This window comes from Dromiciops gliroides, chromosome 4, assembly GCF_019393635.1.
Source record: "Dromiciops gliroides isolate mDroGli1 chromosome 4, mDroGli1.pri, whole genome shotgun sequence".
Taxonomy (NCBI): domain Eukaryota; kingdom Metazoa; phylum Chordata; class Mammalia; order Microbiotheria; family Microbiotheriidae; genus Dromiciops; species Dromiciops gliroides.
Window position 1 is genome coordinate 164,549,316 of NC_057864.1, and position 17,236 is coordinate 164,566,551.

The window sequence follows — 17,236 nt, forward strand, 5'->3', positions numbered from 1 at the left end:
TGGGGGGGGACGGGACAATTGGGGTTAAGTGACTTGCCCAGGGTCACACAGCTAGTAAGTGTCAAGTGTCTGAGGTCAGATTTGAACTCAGGTTCTCCTGAATCCAGAGCCAGTGCTTTATCCACTGCGCCACCTAGCTGCCCCCTGTTCTAGTCCTAAAACACTTTTCTTTACCCTTTCTACCATACCTAACTACTACCCCATTTCTTTCTTTTCACCATTAAATCTGAAAAGGTTGATGCCATCTAATATCAAAACTTCATTACTGACTCTCTCCACTCAATTTCTTGCCATCTGACTTCCACTACCATCATTGACCTGAAACTGTTTTTTCCAAAGCTGCTCACGATCTCTTAATTTTTAAATCCGGTGACCTTTTACAAAAATTCTCCCACTAGACCCCACTCCAGCTTTTGACTGTATCAACAATCCCATTTGACTAGAAATTCTCAGAGACACCCTAGGTTCTTGGTTTTCTTCTGTCCCCTCTAGCTTTTCCTTATCTGTGTCCTTCAGTGCAGAAGGACCCCTTGGTGAACCAGCTTAATTCTACTCTATTCTCTTTTCTTGGGTCCATCATCTATGGACCCCTATCTTACCCTTCCAAGCCTCAACCTTACATCACGCTCACCATCTTCTGCCTTTGTTCCTACTTTTGTTCTGCTGAACAAAACTGGGCACTTAACAGTTCCAACCTCTTCGTGGCCTCTTAATGTGCATGTTCCACAAGGCTCTGTCATGGACCCTCTTTCTGGTTCTACAGCCTCGCTCTCAACTGTCAAGTTCACAAACCATTTTCTTTTCTTTTGGTGAGGCTATTGGGGTTAAATGACTTGCCTAGGGTCACCACAACCAATTTTCAACTACTGGCTCTTGGCAAATGGCTCTCTTAAATCTGTATTTTAATTTCTGAGCCCCAGACAAGCTAATCCAGCTGCCTACAGGATATCTCTATCTACCTGGATGATTGTTTTCTCACCTCCTCAAACTCAACATTAGTCAAGCTAGAGCATATGTTTCCCCCAGACTTCACTGTTTTGGTCTATGACATCATTATTATTTTTTTGTTTTTGTTTTTGTTTTTTTTAGTGAGGCAATTGGGGTTAAGTGACTTACCTAGGGTCACACAGCTTGTAAGTGTTAAGTGTCTGAGGCCGGATTTGAACTCAGATACTCCTGACTCCAGGGCCAGTGCTCTATCCACTGTGCCACCTAGCCGCCCCTATGACATCATTATTAATCCAGTCTCTTTGATGTTGTCTCTGAATTCTCCTTCCCCCTCACGTCAGTCCATTCTACCTATTCAACATTTCTTTTCTCATCCCCTCCTCTCTGCTTACAGGGCCATCACCTTAATAAACGTCCTTGTTACTATCTACCTTGACTATTACAATAGTTATTTATCAGGATATCCTGCCTCTCTTTTCTTCATCCTTCTTTCTGATTGTCTTCATTAAGCAATGATTTGGTAACGTCACCTTTCAGTGAGTCCCTGTTACATACTGAATAAAGTTCAAATTCATAGCTATTTTTCTTCTGTATTGGTATCTTAGCCCTTTACTAGACTGTAAATTCCTTGAGAACAGGGACCACATCTCATATAAACTTTGTACAGGGTAGGCCCAAAGTCATAAAGGGCTTTCAACATTTAATAACTTTTATTTTTGTTTTTAATTTATAATACCATAATATCATATACAGTATATATAGGAAAGGATCTTACATTGCATATGAAAAATTAAATCTTGTCAATGGCAAAAAATAAAGAAAAAAAATTTTCAAATGGTTATTAAAACATTATAACTTTGGGCTCACCCTGTATTTTTCTCAGTGTCTATGATAGTGCTAGATGGCATAGTGAATAGAGCACCAATCCTGGAGTCAGAAAGAACTGAGTAGAGATCTGCTGTGTCACCCTGGACAAGTCATTTAATCCTATTTGCCTCAATTTCCTCATCTGTAAAATGAGCTAGAAAAAGAAATGGCAAACCACTCTAGTATCTTTGCCAAGAAAACCCCAAATGGGATCATGAAGAGTCAGACACAACTGAACACCACCACAATAGTGCTCTACACACGATTATTAATAAATTTATAAAATTTATTCGTTGTATGTAGCTATGATAATTATGTGCTTAAAATAAAGTTCTCATCTCTCTAAGGATGTTATGTATGTATATATGTATGTGTATATGGGGGCTTCTGCCTCCTCCTGAGCTAGGTTGGCCCCTGAGAAAAAGTCTGGGAGTCAACGAGACTACATACATATGCAGTTACTGTTCTCCCTGGGTCATACACAGCTGTGTGCGCTAAGATCTGGCTGTAGAGAGGGTGCTGTTTTGGTAGTTGCCATGGTTTCCCTGTGAGTTCTGGAGTCAACTTCTACACTCCAGGGGGGGCTCAGGTCATAGAGGAGGATCAGAAGTCGGGGGTGGGGGGAGGTGTGTGTCTCCCTTCAGGAACCCACCAGCTGAGCTGCTGAGATGGAGGCCTCGGACGGGCTAGGGGGCGAAGGGGACAAGGCACTAGAGAAGGTGAAGTGGGGCATTTGGGGGGCAGATGACAATAAAGGAAGAGAGAGACAGACAGTGAGGGAGGAAACCTAGTGAAGGAGCAAGGAGCTAGCAGTAGATTCAAGGAAAAAGTGGGAGGAAGAAGCTAGGAAGGGAAAGGAAGTGATTAGACACCTAGAATATGATAACCTTGCTTTGAATTAGAGGTCCCATCTTGCTGTTTGGTTTGAGACAGTTAGCCAGGGTGTTTTACATTCCCCAGTGTCTGCAGTAACCACTGAGGTGGGGTGGGGATGAGGTTGGGATTGTGGGGAGGGGGACTGAAGATCCAAAGCTTCATTAGTTTATTTACAAGGGAATTTACATCACCTTTGTGAGGCAGCATGGTTTAGTGGATTACTAGACCTAGAATCAAGAAAGCCTTGGGTTCAAATCCTCCCTCACGCTCAATCTCTCTCAAGGTTCAGATTCCTCATCTGTAAAATGAGGTTAATCACAGCACCCACCTCTTGGGATTGTTGTGAGGATCAAATGAGATAATATATGCACGTTGTTTTGCTTAAAGTTCCATGTAATTGTGAGTTATTATCTTTCCCGTATTATCCTGAAAAGTCATTTATACCTAACTCTAATTTGTGTAAATTAATCAATTACTGTATCCCTCAATTATATGTGCCTACCATAAGCCTCTTGCCTTTCAGAGGTCCTTTTTCTGCATGCTGAATGGATTTACTGAGAAAGACACTTATGTGTGGCTTTTAATTAATTTGTTCCTAGTATTCATTCTCCAACATCTTTGTCAAGCAGCAGCACCTTCAACCTTATTTTGCCCTGCCTAGAGGCAAGGCAGGGTAAGAGGCAGCAAAGAGTAATGAACAGAGAATCAGAGGCCGGAAGACCTGTGTCTAAGTCTAGCCTCTGATACATACTAGTTATGTGATCCTGGCCAAGTAGTTTAATGTCTCAGGGCCCTGGACCATAAATGGAAAAATTGGAATAAATCAGCTTTTCTAAGTTAATTAAATCACAGTTTTGGTTTAAAATATACAAGGCACTAAGCTATAGGTCAGAGAGATGAAGTATGAAACAGAATCCCTGCCCTCAGAGTTACAGTCTAGAGGAGACCAGATGTATAGGAAGGCAAGGTAGCAGCAGCAGGTACTTTGATAGCATAGTAGCTTGCATGCAGGAGACATTCAGGAAATATTTGTGGAACTGAATAATAACTGATACTTGGGAAGCACTTATCCTTGGTCACATAGCTAGTAATCTTATTTGAACTAGATCTTCCTGGTCCCAAGTCTAGCCTTGCAGACATTTTACCACATGGCTGATTAAATGTCGAGGAGTATAGTGAGTGGTCCAGGGGAGGGATATGAGAGGAGAGGAAGGAAAGCCCTCCATGGGCTGTGGGGTTGTTCAAGAAGGCTTGGAGGAAATAGAATTTTTAGTGGGCCTTGAACAATGGGGAGAGGGTATTTCAGGCCGAAAAGTTTTGTGAGCAGTGGATAGACAGAGGGGGGAACACTCTTAGTATTCCACTAAGGAAGCCTTCAGAACCTGTGACATTCAGGTTCATGAATTCTGAAATTCCCTTATCTGATCACAATTTGTTGTCATTTCTCTCTGCTTTGCAACCCCAAATCCCGCTCGTTGTGACCTTTAATTCTTCCTTGGAAAACTGCTATTCATATCTTCTCACCATTTGTCAACTGGGGAATGGCTCTTATTCTTATAAATTTGAATTCATTCCCTATATGTCTTAGAAATGAGACTTTTTAAAAAAATGCTGCAAAGATTTTTTTCTTAATTTCCTGCTTCTCTTCTGATTTTGCCTACATTGGTTTATTTTGTGTAAGAATTTTTAGATTTTGTGTAATCAAATTGTCCATTTTACCTTCTTTGAGCCATTCTATTTTTGGTTTTGTCATTAAATTTTTCCCTATCCAAAAAATTTGGTAAATTTTCATGCTTCTCTGATTTATTTATGATGTTACCCTTTGTGTCTAAACCTATTCACCCATCTGGAGCTTGTCTTGGTATATGGCATGAGATAGCCTATTCCTAGTTTCTTTCAGACTGATTTTCAGTTTTCCCAACAGTTTTTGTCAAGTTGTGAGTTCTTTCCCCAATAAGTGGGATAATCTCATAGATACCTTAAACCCAGCGCATCTAAAACTGAACTTATTATCTTCCTCCCTGCCCAGTCCCACCCCAAGAAGAACCCTTCCCTCTTCTAACTTCCTTATTACTCTAGAGGGCACTACTATTCTCCCAGTCACAAGTGAGATGTCATCCTCTACTCTTTGCTCTCCGTCACTCTCCTGTCATATCCAATTTGCTGTCAATTCTACCTTTGTAACATGTATATTCCCTCTTCTATCCTCTGCCACTACTGTGGCATATACTGTGGCCTTTCATATACTGACCCTTTCAGATCTTTACTAATTTTATTACATTTTACTCTCTTCCATGTACTCTGTGATCCAGTGACACTGGCCTCCTTGCTGTCCATCTCCCAAATCTAGGCATTTTCACTGGCTATCCCCCATGCCTGTAATGATCTCCCTTCTGGTCTACCATCCCCTGGCTTCCCTGGCTTCCTTCAAGTTTAAGCTGACATCTTACCTTTTACAAGAAGCCTTTTCCCCCAATGCTAGTGCCTTCTCTTTGAGATTATTTCTCATTTATACTGCATGTCTTGTTTGACGTAGTTTGCATGTTGTCTCCCCTTTTAGACTGTGAGCTCCATGGTGGCAGTTACTGTCTCCTTTCTTTGCATCTCCTGTGTTTAGTTAGCACAGTGCCTGGCACATAGTAGGTGATTAATAAATGCTTGGTGACTAACTTTCAATGCTACATGGATTTAATTATTTGCATTTGGCTTCAGGTAGAATTACTCATTGAGCTACTATGAGACTTGGTTGCATTCAGTTCCCCCACAGCAGTTGTAAGCAACTGGTGGGGTCCTACTAGCCTTGATAAATCACATATGCTAGCAATAAGTTCAGGGTTTTTTTTCTGAAAATCTTTTTTTTTTTTTTAAGGCAAAGCAATGAGGGTTAATTGCCTTGCCCAGGGTCACACAGCTAGCAAGTGTCGAGCGTCTGAGGTCAGATTTGAACTCGGTTCCTCCCGAATCCAGGGCTGGTGCTTTATCTGCTGAGCCACCTAGCTGCCCCGCTTTTTCTGAAAATCTTAAGCAGGCTTCATCTGGGGTCAGGCAGAACATATTTGCCTGAATGAGTTGCTTATTGGCTACACATGTCCTAGAGTCCCTATTTTCCAACTTAGTTCTTTATATGGGGTCAGGGTTGAGGTGGGGAGGGGATTGAATATGGTTCAGTCTTTGTGTTAGGGAGCAAGGGAAAGGGTCATGTTGGAGTTTTAGTACATAGTCGTCCAGTCCAAATCACCATGTTGGTTTCAGCTGAAACCCTGCTCACCCCACTTCCCTGACTAGAAGCAGGGACTATGCCCTTCACCCCACCCCCAGCCCAGGCCTGTGTCCTACAGGTGACAGAGGCGCCCTGTCTGGAGAGAAGCTCCAGCACTATCCCAGCTGGAGACTCACTCATCCGCCACGCAGAGGGCCTGGGACAGGACACCTTCAAAATTGTGAGTGAGGAATTTGCAAAGTTTTGTCTCATTTATTTGACCCTTCGGAAAGTGTGGGTAGATCTCATATCTGGAGGGTACATCCACAGAGCCAGAGACCCTTGGAGACAGGAGGATGCAGAGTCAGACATCAGTCATCATTTCCCATGTCATATGGCACTGGGGCCAAAGGCCCGTTTTATCTCATAGATGGGACCCAGGGAAGGGAAGGACCAAGGGAAAGACTGCCGTGCCGGCCCGCCCCCCCACCCACTGAGACAGATTCTCTTGTCTGGGATCCTTAGCTTTGTTCTGGCTGCCCTACTATGACCAAAGGGAAAATAAGCACCTGGCTTTCTCTAACCATTCCTGTTATCTCCTCTTAGTGTAAAGAGTACTTGAGACCTCTAAAGAAGTTTCTTCGAAAGTTGCATTTGCCCAGGGACCTACCCCAAAAGAAGAAACTTAAGTACATGAAGAGGAGCCTGATGGTTCTAGGGGACCACATCAATACCTTCCTGCAGCATTACTGCCGAGCTTGGGAAATCAAGCATTGGAGGAAGTATGGCACTTTCCTCCCCAAATGTCCCACTACTGAGTTCCCTCCTTCATACGATCATTGCAGGGCTCAATGGGAGGGAGAGAGGAAAAGAAAGATTGAGACTTTTTGTATCAAGTAGGTCTCTGGACCACTCTTACTTACACATTCAATCAACCAACAATCATTCATTAAATGCTTATTGTGCGCCAGGCACTCTTCTAAGTACAAAAATGGTACAGTCCCTGCCCTCAAGGAGCTTACATCCTAATAGGGTGACAACATATACATATATAAATATTTATGTACAAATGAATCTAAGGTAGCTTGGGGAGAGAAGCCATTAGCCGTTGGGGAAATCGGGAAAGCTCCAGTTAGAAGGCGCTGCATGAGCTGGGTCTTGAAAGAAACAAGGGAAAAACGTTCAGCATCCTTTACTCTTTGGGAGAAGCCTGATCAGTGGGGAGCCTTGAGGGTGTCAAAGACTGAGGGGAATGTGAGGGGTATGTGTTTAGGGCAGCAGTGCTCCTAACATGATCATGTCTGGTATCTGACATCTGTTGACCACAAAGAGTGCTACATGCTGTCCTGAACTCAGAACCCCATCATACAAGGATCAGTCAATAAACATCAAGTGTCTACTATGTGCCAGGCAATGTGCTAAGCAGTAGGGATATAAAAAGACAGTCCCTGCCCTCAAAGAACTTAACATCTAACATCTTAAAGGGTAAGATCATACTATGTTATTCAAAGAAAGGCGGGGGAACTCTTAACTTGCTCAGAAAACCAAGGTATCCTTAAGTTGACACCTCCCCGACTTTCTACCCGTTCTCCAACACCTTCCAAATAATGCAACCTTACTTGTGTGATCTGGGATAGGGCAATCAAACTCAGGCCATTTTGACTCCCCAGTGAGGGAGATTATTTTCACTTTGGCCAACCCAAGCTTTGATCAGTGTTTGGGTGTGTTCCTGTCTCTTCTCTCTAGGATGCTCTGGCGTTTCATCTCCCTCTTCTCAGAGCTGGATGCCAAACTACTGCGCCGACTGTATAAGTACAGCAAGAGTGACCAGAATGCCAAATTCCTGGTAAAGACAATCCCCTCATCATGCCCTACCCCACTTCCACCATCTCACGGCCCCCCAGGGAGACAGGGTAGTATTTTTCTCATTGGTTTAACTTTGGTCAAAAAGAAACTAGAGATCCTTGGCAGGAGTGTGAGAGAGGTTATTCAGGACACCTTTGTCTTGTTTCTTTTCCCGTGGGACATCCAGGGAACAGGGAACAAAAGCCACTGTGGGCTAAGTACTGGGACTTTCCCTGTCCAAGTGAACACCACTGACAGATTTGTCTGGGAAAGCCAGATCCTTCTTATCTCCAGCTCCCCAAAAAAGTAGTCAGGTAGAAACCAAAGGTGGAAAGGACTCAGCCTAGAGTCCAAAGTTCACCTTTTTGTTGGCCTTCAGCCAGATTCTTTTTTTTTTTTTTTTTTTGTGAGGCAATTGGGGTTAAGTGATTTGCCCAGGGTCACACAGCTAGTAAGTGTCAAGTGTCTGAGGCCAGATTTGAACTCAGGTCCTCCTGACTCCAGGGTCAGTGCTCTATCCACTGTGCCACCTAGCTGCCCCCAGCCAGATTCTTAAAAGTGCCAAGAGTTAAGTGGCGAGAGAAGATTCCTCTAGAAGGCATGTTGAGAATTGGAGACCTGGTTTTCTTTTTCAGAGAAAGGAGTAGAGAGGGAGGCAGTAGTGTCACTAGGGATCACAATGGCCAACTTTAGGCCACTTTCCCCAACTTTTTCTATGCTTGGAGGGTGGAGTGAGAGATTAAGGATTTGGTGGCCCCTCTTCCTTTCCCCAATGAACTAGCTCCCTGGCATCCTATATGTTTACAGGTGGCATTCCGGCCCTTGGATACCTCAGAAACAGCCAACCTCCCTACTGAGCAGAGCAACAGTCTACCCAAGCTCTATAATGCCTGGGGCCTTCACCAAGACTCCAGCTGTACAAAAGAGAAGCTCAACAAGATGCAGGGCCAGGCCCCAGAAGCCTCCCTTTCTGGGGAGCAGAAACATGGGGGCCAAGTCAAGAGAGGTAATGCCAATATGGCTCTAGGGGAGGAATCCCTGGGAGAATTGGTCCCAGTGCTAGCTACTCGAGATCATAACAGTATATCCAGGCAGCTGGAGACCAATATCAGACATATTTTTCCCCCAGGAACAAAAAGAAGCAAGAATTGAGGGATTAGCTACAGCGAAAACCCAAGATGGCTAAACCGTCAGGTTCCCTGAGTGTTCAAATGAACTCTGGATGCTATAGAGGGGACTCCTGAAAAGGGTGGGAGGTTGCCCTAAATGACTCCCAAAATACCTTCCAAAAGGGAAAAATTAGGCAGTGGGATTACAAGATTAGGTTTATCCAAAATAGAGGGACCAGCCCCAAGAAGTGTAAGTGGGGGGCATAATAGCAACTCTTCTACTCTGCCTAGGACTGGGGGAGGGCCTAAAATTATTAATAACTGATGTTGATATATTTTAATGTTTGTTAAGAGCTTTATATATATATATATATATATATATATATATATATATATATATATATTTCTCCTTCGATCCTGATAAAAGTTCTCAGAGCTTGGTACTTCATTATTCCTATTTTGCAGATGAGGAAACCGAGGGATAGGAGATTAAGTAATTTACCCTCGTGGCTCACATAAGTGTATAAATCAAGATTCAAACCCAGGTCATCCTGATTTGAGCCTAAAACTATATCTTCCTTTCTCCACACAACTTTTTTTTTTTTTTTTGCAGGGCAATGGGGGTTAAGTGACTTGCCCAGGATCACACAGCTAGTAAGTGTCAAGTGTCTGAGGCCGGATTTGAACTCAGGTACTCCTGAATCCAGGGCCGGTGCTTTATCCACTGCTCCACCTAGCTGCCCCTTCCTTTCTCATAAGAGTTATTAAGGGCCAGTTATTTCTATTCTTAGAACCTCTGGCTAGGGAATAGCTAGGAAACTTGAGAAAGAGCATGTTGTTCTGAAGAACTTGCAACTCAGGGCCTTAAGAAAAACGCTTTTCATCCCAAATTCCACTGGATCTGCTGACATGAGCCTTTTCGCCTCCCACACTTGTCTCAACCCACAGGGCAGTTCTGCTATAATCACAAATCTGAGCCAAATAGGAATGTGGGGGTTGAGAAGAGGTATAAGTGCAGTGTGCACATACTGAGCATCGACTATGTGCAGACCACCACCCTACATGATAAAAGAAACAAAAAATAAGAAAGAATTATGGATATTTAAGTGTAGAGAAATAGTCCAATCCTCTATTTTACAGGATATCTTATATCCTGAGATAAGAAATAATTTGCCACAGGTCACATTCACTGTCAACCTGGGTACTTTTCCTCTTTCTTTGATCGTTCTGGGGTATAGTCTCAGTAGTGGTATCATTATGTTAAAGGGTATGTACAATTTGGTAATTTGGGGGGCATAGTTCCAAATTGCATTACAGAATTGCTGAACCATTTCACAGCTCTACCACAGTCCACTATTGTGCCTGTTTTTCTGCAAATTCCTCTAACATTTGTTGCTTTTTTTTGGTGTGTGTGTGTGTGGGAGTCAGCTTTGCCAATCTGAGCAGCTCAGTTGCTTTAATTTTTATTTCTCTAGAAGCTTGGTGGCACAGTGGATAAAGCACCAGGTCTGGAGTCAGGAGGACCTAAGTTCAAATCTGGCCTCAGACACTTGACACTTACTAGCTGTGTGACCGTGGCAAGTCACTTAACCCTCATTGCTGTATCCCCTCAACTTTTTTTTTTCATTTCTCTAATTATTAGTGATTTGGAGCAATTTTTTTCATTTGGCTACTGATAGCTTAGATTTTTCCCCTTTGAACACAGCTCATATACTTTTACCATTTATCAACTAGGAAATGGCTCTAATTTTTATATATTTGAATAAGTTTTTTCTATATCTTGGAAATGAGACCTGTGAGAAATGCTTAAAAGATTATTTTCCCCCAGTTAACTGTTCCCTTTCTAGTTTTAGTGGCATTCAAGCTACAACTTGATTTTTTTTCAAGCTACAACTTTAAAACAATTATTTCACTTAACCCCAATTGCCTCACCCCAAACCCAAAAACAATTATTTTATTTTTTAATTGATAAAAATTGATAAAATTCTAATTGATAAAAATCAATCTCTCCCTCCAATGTCCCTGACAAATTTTTTGTGACAAATATGCATAGTGATAACTAGCACTTATATAGCATTTTATGGTTTGTGTGCTTAAATATTCTCTCATTTTCTTGGGGAAAGGGGTTATTATTCTTATTTTACAAATGAGGAAACAGAGACAGAGGTTCAGTCCAAAGTCACATGGCTAGGGTCTGAGGTAAAATTTGAACTCAGGTCTTCCTGATTCATCACTACATTGGCCATGTCCAAAAAAATTTCAGTCTGCATGCTGAGTCCTTCACCTCTCTATAAGGAGGTGTGCAGTAGATTTTGTCATGAGTCCTCTGAAATTGTGGTCGGTTATTGTGTTGATCAGTTTCCTGTTCTCTTTTTGTAAAGAAGAGGATGGGAAGAGATGAGTGTACTCATCAAGAGCCCTCTAGGTTTGATGCAATCTTCCTCTGCTCCCCTGCCTCTCTTCTCTTTCTTGTATCCGAAGCCCAATGGCAGGTTCTTATCTTTTCTTTCCTTTTAAATTCCTCTTTGTGAGCTACCCTCTGAAGTTAGTTTTCACTGTCCCTTTTCCCCTTTTACTTCTCTTTCCCTGTTGAGTGAAATATATTTCTGCACCTACCTATTTGTGTGTATTCCCTTCTTTGACTAGTTCAGATTAAAGTCAGGTTGAAGTGTCATGCTCTTCCCCAGCCTGTTCCTCCTTGTTTGTATAGTCTTCAACTTGTCTGTATAAACTACGTGAGATGATTTCCCCCACCTTTTCTCTCTTCCCCTATGGTATTTTCCTTTCCCCCTCCTTTTCTTTCCTAAGATAATCAAAACACTAAAAAAACCCCAAACAAACCCAAAACAAAATGCCCATCCCTAGGCCCTCTGTCTCATTAGACTCTATGGTGCCTGACAATAATAGAGTTCTTAAGGAGCACATCTATCATTTCCTTTATTATAACATAAAGGGTTATCCTTTTTATTCTCTTGTGATTAATTGTTCATTCACATTTACCTTTTTATGTATCTCTTGACTCTTAGGTTTGTATTTCAGAGTTCCTATAGAGCTCTGATCTTTTCATGAAAATGCTTGAGGGGCAGCTAGGTGGCGCAGTGGATAGAGCACCGGCCCTGGAGTCAGGAGTACCTGAGTTCAAATCCGGCCTCAGACACTTAACACTTACTAGCTGTGTGACCCTGGACAAGTCATTTAACCCCAATTGCCTCACTAAAAAGAAAAAAGAAAAATGCTTGAAAGTACGGTATTTCCTTAAAGGTCCCCCCCATAGGATTATCCTTAGTTTTCTCTTCCTTTGCCTTCTGGAATATTGTATTCCCAAGTTCTCCATTTCTTTATAGTGGCGGCTGCTAAGTCTTATGTGATCCTGACTATAGTTCCTTGGTACTTTAATTCTTTCCGACAGTTTGCAGTCATTTTTCTTTGACCTAGAAGGTCTGAATTTTGGCTATAATATTCTAGTGAGTTTTAAATTTTTCATTCTAAAACATCTAGGTTGTTTTCTTTTATGTTTTCAGTTCTTTTTGGTCATGGTTTTTCTATTAGTTTTAAATGACCTCTCCTTGATCTGTTTTCCAGGTCAGTTATTTTTTTAAGTTTAATTTATTTTCAGGTCCATATAGTATCCTTTCTTCTGCCCCATTCCCTGTCCTTTGAGAAAGCAGTAAATAAGATACTATTATTCATACATAGTCATGCAAAACATATTTCTGCATTAGCCATGTTCCGAAAAGAAGAAAAAAAATGTGCTTCAATCTGTCCATTGGTTCACTATCTGGAGGTGTGGATAGCGTTTTACAAAATGCATCCTTTGGAATGTGATGGTGTATTATTGCATTGATTGGCTTTTCTTAGAAAGTTGCTATTACTGTACTGTCGACTATTTCTGGTTCTGCTCACTTCACTTAGCATTAGTTCACATAGGTCTTCCCAGGTTTTTCTGAAATCATCCCCTTCATTATTATTTTTTCTTTCTTCCTTTTTTTTGGGTGAAGCAATTGGGGTTAAGTGACTTGCCCAGGGTCATACAGCTACTAAGTGTCAAGTGTCTGAGATGGGATTTAAACTCAGGTCCTCCTGACTCCAGGGCCGGTGTTCTATTCACTGCACCACCTAGCTGTGCCCCCTCATTATTTATTGCAAAAGAGTATTCCATCATATTCATATACCATGAGTTGGTTCAGCTATTCCCCAACTGATGGGCATCCCCTCAGTGTCCAATTCTTTGTCACCATAAAAAGAGCAGATATTTTTTATGTATGGGACTTTTAAAAATATTTTTTCTTTGATCTCCTTGGGGTATAGCAGGTCATTTGTTTTTATTGAATAGAATTGTATTTTCCAAAATATATGTAAAAACAAATTTTAACATCAATTAAAAAAAAATTTGTGTTCCAACTTCTCTTTCTTCTCCATTCCCACCCCCCACCCACTAGAACTCAAGCACTTCAAAATAAGTTATACATGAATAGTCATGGAAAACATTCCCATATTAGCTAGGTTGTGAGAGAAAACAGTCAAAAAAACCCCAAAACTTCAGATTGAGGAATTGTCAAAGAGGAAAAAAAAATTTTAAATGTGTTTCCAGGGGCAGCTAGGTGGTACAGTGGACAGAGCACTGGCCCTGGAATCAGGAGCATCTGAGCTCAAATCCAGCCCCAGACACTCAACACCCACTAGCAGTGTGACCCTGGGCAAGCCACTCAAGCCCAATTGCCTCACTAAAAAAAAAGAAAAAAAATGTGTTTCCATCTATTTTCAGATACTATCACTTCTTTCTCTGTAGATGGGTTGCCATTTTCATAAGTAGGTCATTTGTTTTTGACATACTTTATACTTTTTATATTTTCGAGTCTTTTAGCTTTTTGTCCCATTCATCGATTTCTATTTGGTACTCCTGACACTCATTTCATTTATAAAATCATGGCTTAAAAACAAAACAAAACTTTACCCGTTCTCAGAATTCTAGACAAACTTATGCCCAAATTGTGCTTTTAAGGCTTTGCTTAAGGTTTTGAATTTGTTCCCTTTTTCTCCATTTCTGTCTTGAGCATTCCTATTACCATCACAACCTTTTATGGTAGGATTTTGTTGCTGTTGTTTGCTAATCCTTTCAGCCTTACTTCTTGACTTTGGACTTTATGTTCAGGCCATGGTCTGGGTCAGAATTACACAACTATTATTTGTTTTCTATACTTGCTCCTCACTCAGTATATAGCTTAGTTCCCACAACTGTTTCTTGCCCTAGACCAGGGCTTCTTAAACATTTTCCACTCATAACCCCTTTTTGCCCAAGAAATTTTTAAGCAACCCTGGGTATATAGGTATATAAAATAGGTATACATATCTTTCTATTGTTGTCAAATTTTTTACTATCCCCATATTGTTACACAACCCCATATGGGGTTGCAACCCACAGTTTAAGAAACTTTGCCCTAGACCATCACCCCTATTTGCAATTACCCTTCTCTGACCTCACTGGATCTGTGACCCAGCACTGGGTAATGTGAAAAAGAACTAGCAGTTGGCATCTGTTCTTGCTCCTTGAACAAGGTCAGACCCCTCTTTGCCAGGTCTGGCACCTCCTCTTGCTTGAGGCAGGTGCTCCCTTCAATCTTTGCACTGGAATGTTCAGTGTTTCCATTCTTCCCCTGCCCCTCTCATTTTACAGTTTTAAAATGAAGACCAAGAAACTCGAGCAGGTTAGTAAGCAGCAGAGCTGGGACTTGAGATAGCCTTCATCACTTAGTTTTTGACTGCATAATAAAACTTCTTGTGCTTTTCCCATTTCATCATACTACTTTATATTTGGTTGAAATAGCCATTGGGCACATTATTTTCTTATGATTATTGAAACAATGAGTTTGAAAGAAATTTTTGAAATTGTGTCCTGGAATGAAGGAAACAGGTTGATCATGTGGGGCCTGGTAAACTGGCTAGGAAACGTGGTGAGAATAGGACTAGTCTAAAGTCAGGAGGCTTGAATTCTGGTGCTTATTATGCCATAAACCACATGTGTAACCTTGGCAAATCACTTAAGTTCTCTGACTTGTTTCCTCATCTGCAAAATGGAGTTGTTTTGAAGGAAAAGGGAGAGGTAATAAATGTAAAGCACTTGGACTTAAACCTTAAGTTGTCTAAACGACAAAATGACCAATTGTGATTTCAAAGAACTAATAATAGATGACAAGAGGTGATGGGCTGATGTACAGTCATATATTTTTTGAACATGACCAATGCAAGACTATCTTTTGCTTGATGATGCATATTTGTAACAAAAGCTTTATTTTGTTTTTAATTTTCAATGGGGATGGTGGAAGAGAAAATAGATTTTTCTTCATTGAAAAAAAATTCAAAAACAAATGTAAAGCATTTTGGAAAAAGTAAGTTATAATAATAACCAACAATTCTTTTGTCCCTCACACCCCTTACTCTGTGGGCTGGGATTCCAGGCTGACAAGGACTTTTTTATTACCTTTTTTTTCAGACTCTATAAAGAAACCTTCCCACAAACCAAAACTGAAGAGAAAGAGAATGAAGGAAGCCCTCAGAATCCCTGAGAGCCACCCTTAGGAAGACCCACCCAGGACAGTGAGCCCAGCTTACCCCACTGTCCTGAAATAGCTCTGCTTCCTTCGATATGTACAACCCCCTTTCCCTAGAATCTTCCTCTCTATATCAAGGCTTTTGATTTAGGGGAGAAGAGTGGGTGGGGAGAGACATGAGGGAGGGAGAGAAGACAAAATTATCTTTATTCGAAGATCACTGGGAGTGGCAATTAGTAGTAGATAGGGAGGGAAATAAACATACTAAAATTCACCCTTAGTTTGGCCAATCTGTTCAGTCACAGGAGACTGGGAAGAAAAGAAATGAGCTCATTGTGGGGAAGTGGACACGGGAGGGGAAAGCAGCATTCCTCAAGGAATACAGCACCCCAGTGTTTTCATCCATATCAAATGAGATTAAAATAAATTGAGCAATTAGGGGAAAAGAAGTTAAAAAAAGCATCAAACGTGGAAAGATCCTTCAGTACTCTTTCAGGCTGCTAGTGCTAAGGTTTCGGGTCTTTTGAGTACTTGCTCTCCCCTTCCTCTCGCCATCTCCTAAATCATTATACACTTACTCCAAAGCTTCTTAAATTGTGGGTTGCAATCCCATATGGGGTCATGTAACTGAATGTGTGGGGGGTCCCAACAGTAAAAGATTACATATACCTACTGAATATACCCATATGCCTGAGATCACATCAAAATTTTTCGTCAAAGAGAGGTTGCGAGTGGAAAAAGTTTAAGAAACCCTATACTAGTCTAGTTCAGATGGTGCTGATGCAGTTATGGCTTTCCATTTCCTGTAGTGCTGATGCTGATTGTGGGGTACTAGTAAATGAAGACAAAAGGCTGTCAGTGCAGCTGGTATTCCTAACTGAACAGGAACAGTTTACCCCACCTCCTGGAAGAATCTTCCCCAAAGGGGGCAGCTAGGTGGCACAGTAGATAAAGCACCGGCCCTAGATTCAGGAGGACCTGAGTTCAAATCCGGCCTCAGACACTTGCCATCTACTAGCTGTGTGACCCTGGGCAAGTCACTTAACCCTCATTGTTGTCCGCCCCCCCCACTCACAAGAATCTTTCCCAAAAAGATGAGGGATGAAGAGGGTCAAGCAAGCTCTTAATGGGATGGTTTAGGAGAGAACCCTTTCTGCAATGCAATGGCACCACCCAGAGGTAGCATGGATACCTACAGCCTTATGCTCCCACTTTTTCAGCATCTGTCCTTCCACACTTATACTATGTGCTCTCATATTTTACCTGATCCCACTCAGAAAGGATCTGATAAGCTCAGACTAAAAATGGAAATGACCAATAAGCCATATCTCACATTTCTTTTGGGAAACAATCTGAAACAAATATTTAAAATTTAGATGAGGAAAAAAAGTCCATACTCTCAAAGAGAATTTATATTCTGATGGGCTTTCTTAAAGCCCATTAAATCATGTCTCTATGTATGCTGACTACAGGCCTAAACAGCCTATAATTTCTAGGTCTGACCACTGTAGGAGGATGAGTACCTTCTTCATTTAATTTTTTTAAAGTAAGTTTTTATTGATATTTTGTTTCTTAGATCTTAGTATCCCATGTATATCTCCTGTTCTACTTCCCACAGAGCCATCCTATACAACAAACAGTATTTTTAAGAGGAAAAAAAGTCAGCACAACTGATCAATATGCTGAAAAAGCCTGAAAACACATGTATTGTGTGATAACTGAGGACCTCCCACCTCCATGAAGGGGCAGGTTGGAAATGTCTTCTCCTTTCTCTTCATTAGTCTTACTTGATCTTCCTAATTGACTTCTAATGTTTTGGTGTGTCATAGTTCTTTCCATTTACA

General features: G+C 41.4%; 1 protein-coding gene across 1 annotated transcript; it reads left to right on the forward strand.

Annotated features, from left to right (window-relative positions):
• Positions 1 to 2,483: 2,483 nt before the first annotated feature.
• On the forward strand, positions 2,484 to 15,420 carry C4H17orf64 (chromosome 4 C17orf64 homolog). The gene is made up of 6 exons (XM_043999559.1): positions 2,484 to 2,534; positions 6,030 to 6,131; positions 6,497 to 6,672; positions 7,637 to 7,736; positions 8,543 to 8,741; positions 15,335 to 15,420. Exons 1-6 carry the CDS (start codon positions 2,484 to 2,486, stop codon positions 15,418 to 15,420), a joined length of 714 nt encoding a protein of 237 aa, XP_043855494.1.
• Positions 15,421 to 17,236: the final 1,816 nt, after the last annotated feature.

Bases quoted from the DNA above. Each gene is read 5' to 3' on its own strand.
- C4H17orf64 (XM_043999559.1), top strand. From the start codon at position 2,484: ATGGAGGCCTCGGACGGGCTAGGGGGCGAAGGGGACAAGGCACTAGAG. The intron at 2,535-6,029 runs GTGAAGTGGGGC...TGTGTCCTACAG, and splicing joins GGGACAAGGCACTAGAGAAG to GTGACAGAGGCGCCCTGTCT. The intron at 7,737-8,542 runs GTAAAGACAATC...ATATGTTTACAG, and splicing joins ACCAGAATGCCAAATTCCTG to GTGGCATTCCGGCCCTTGGA.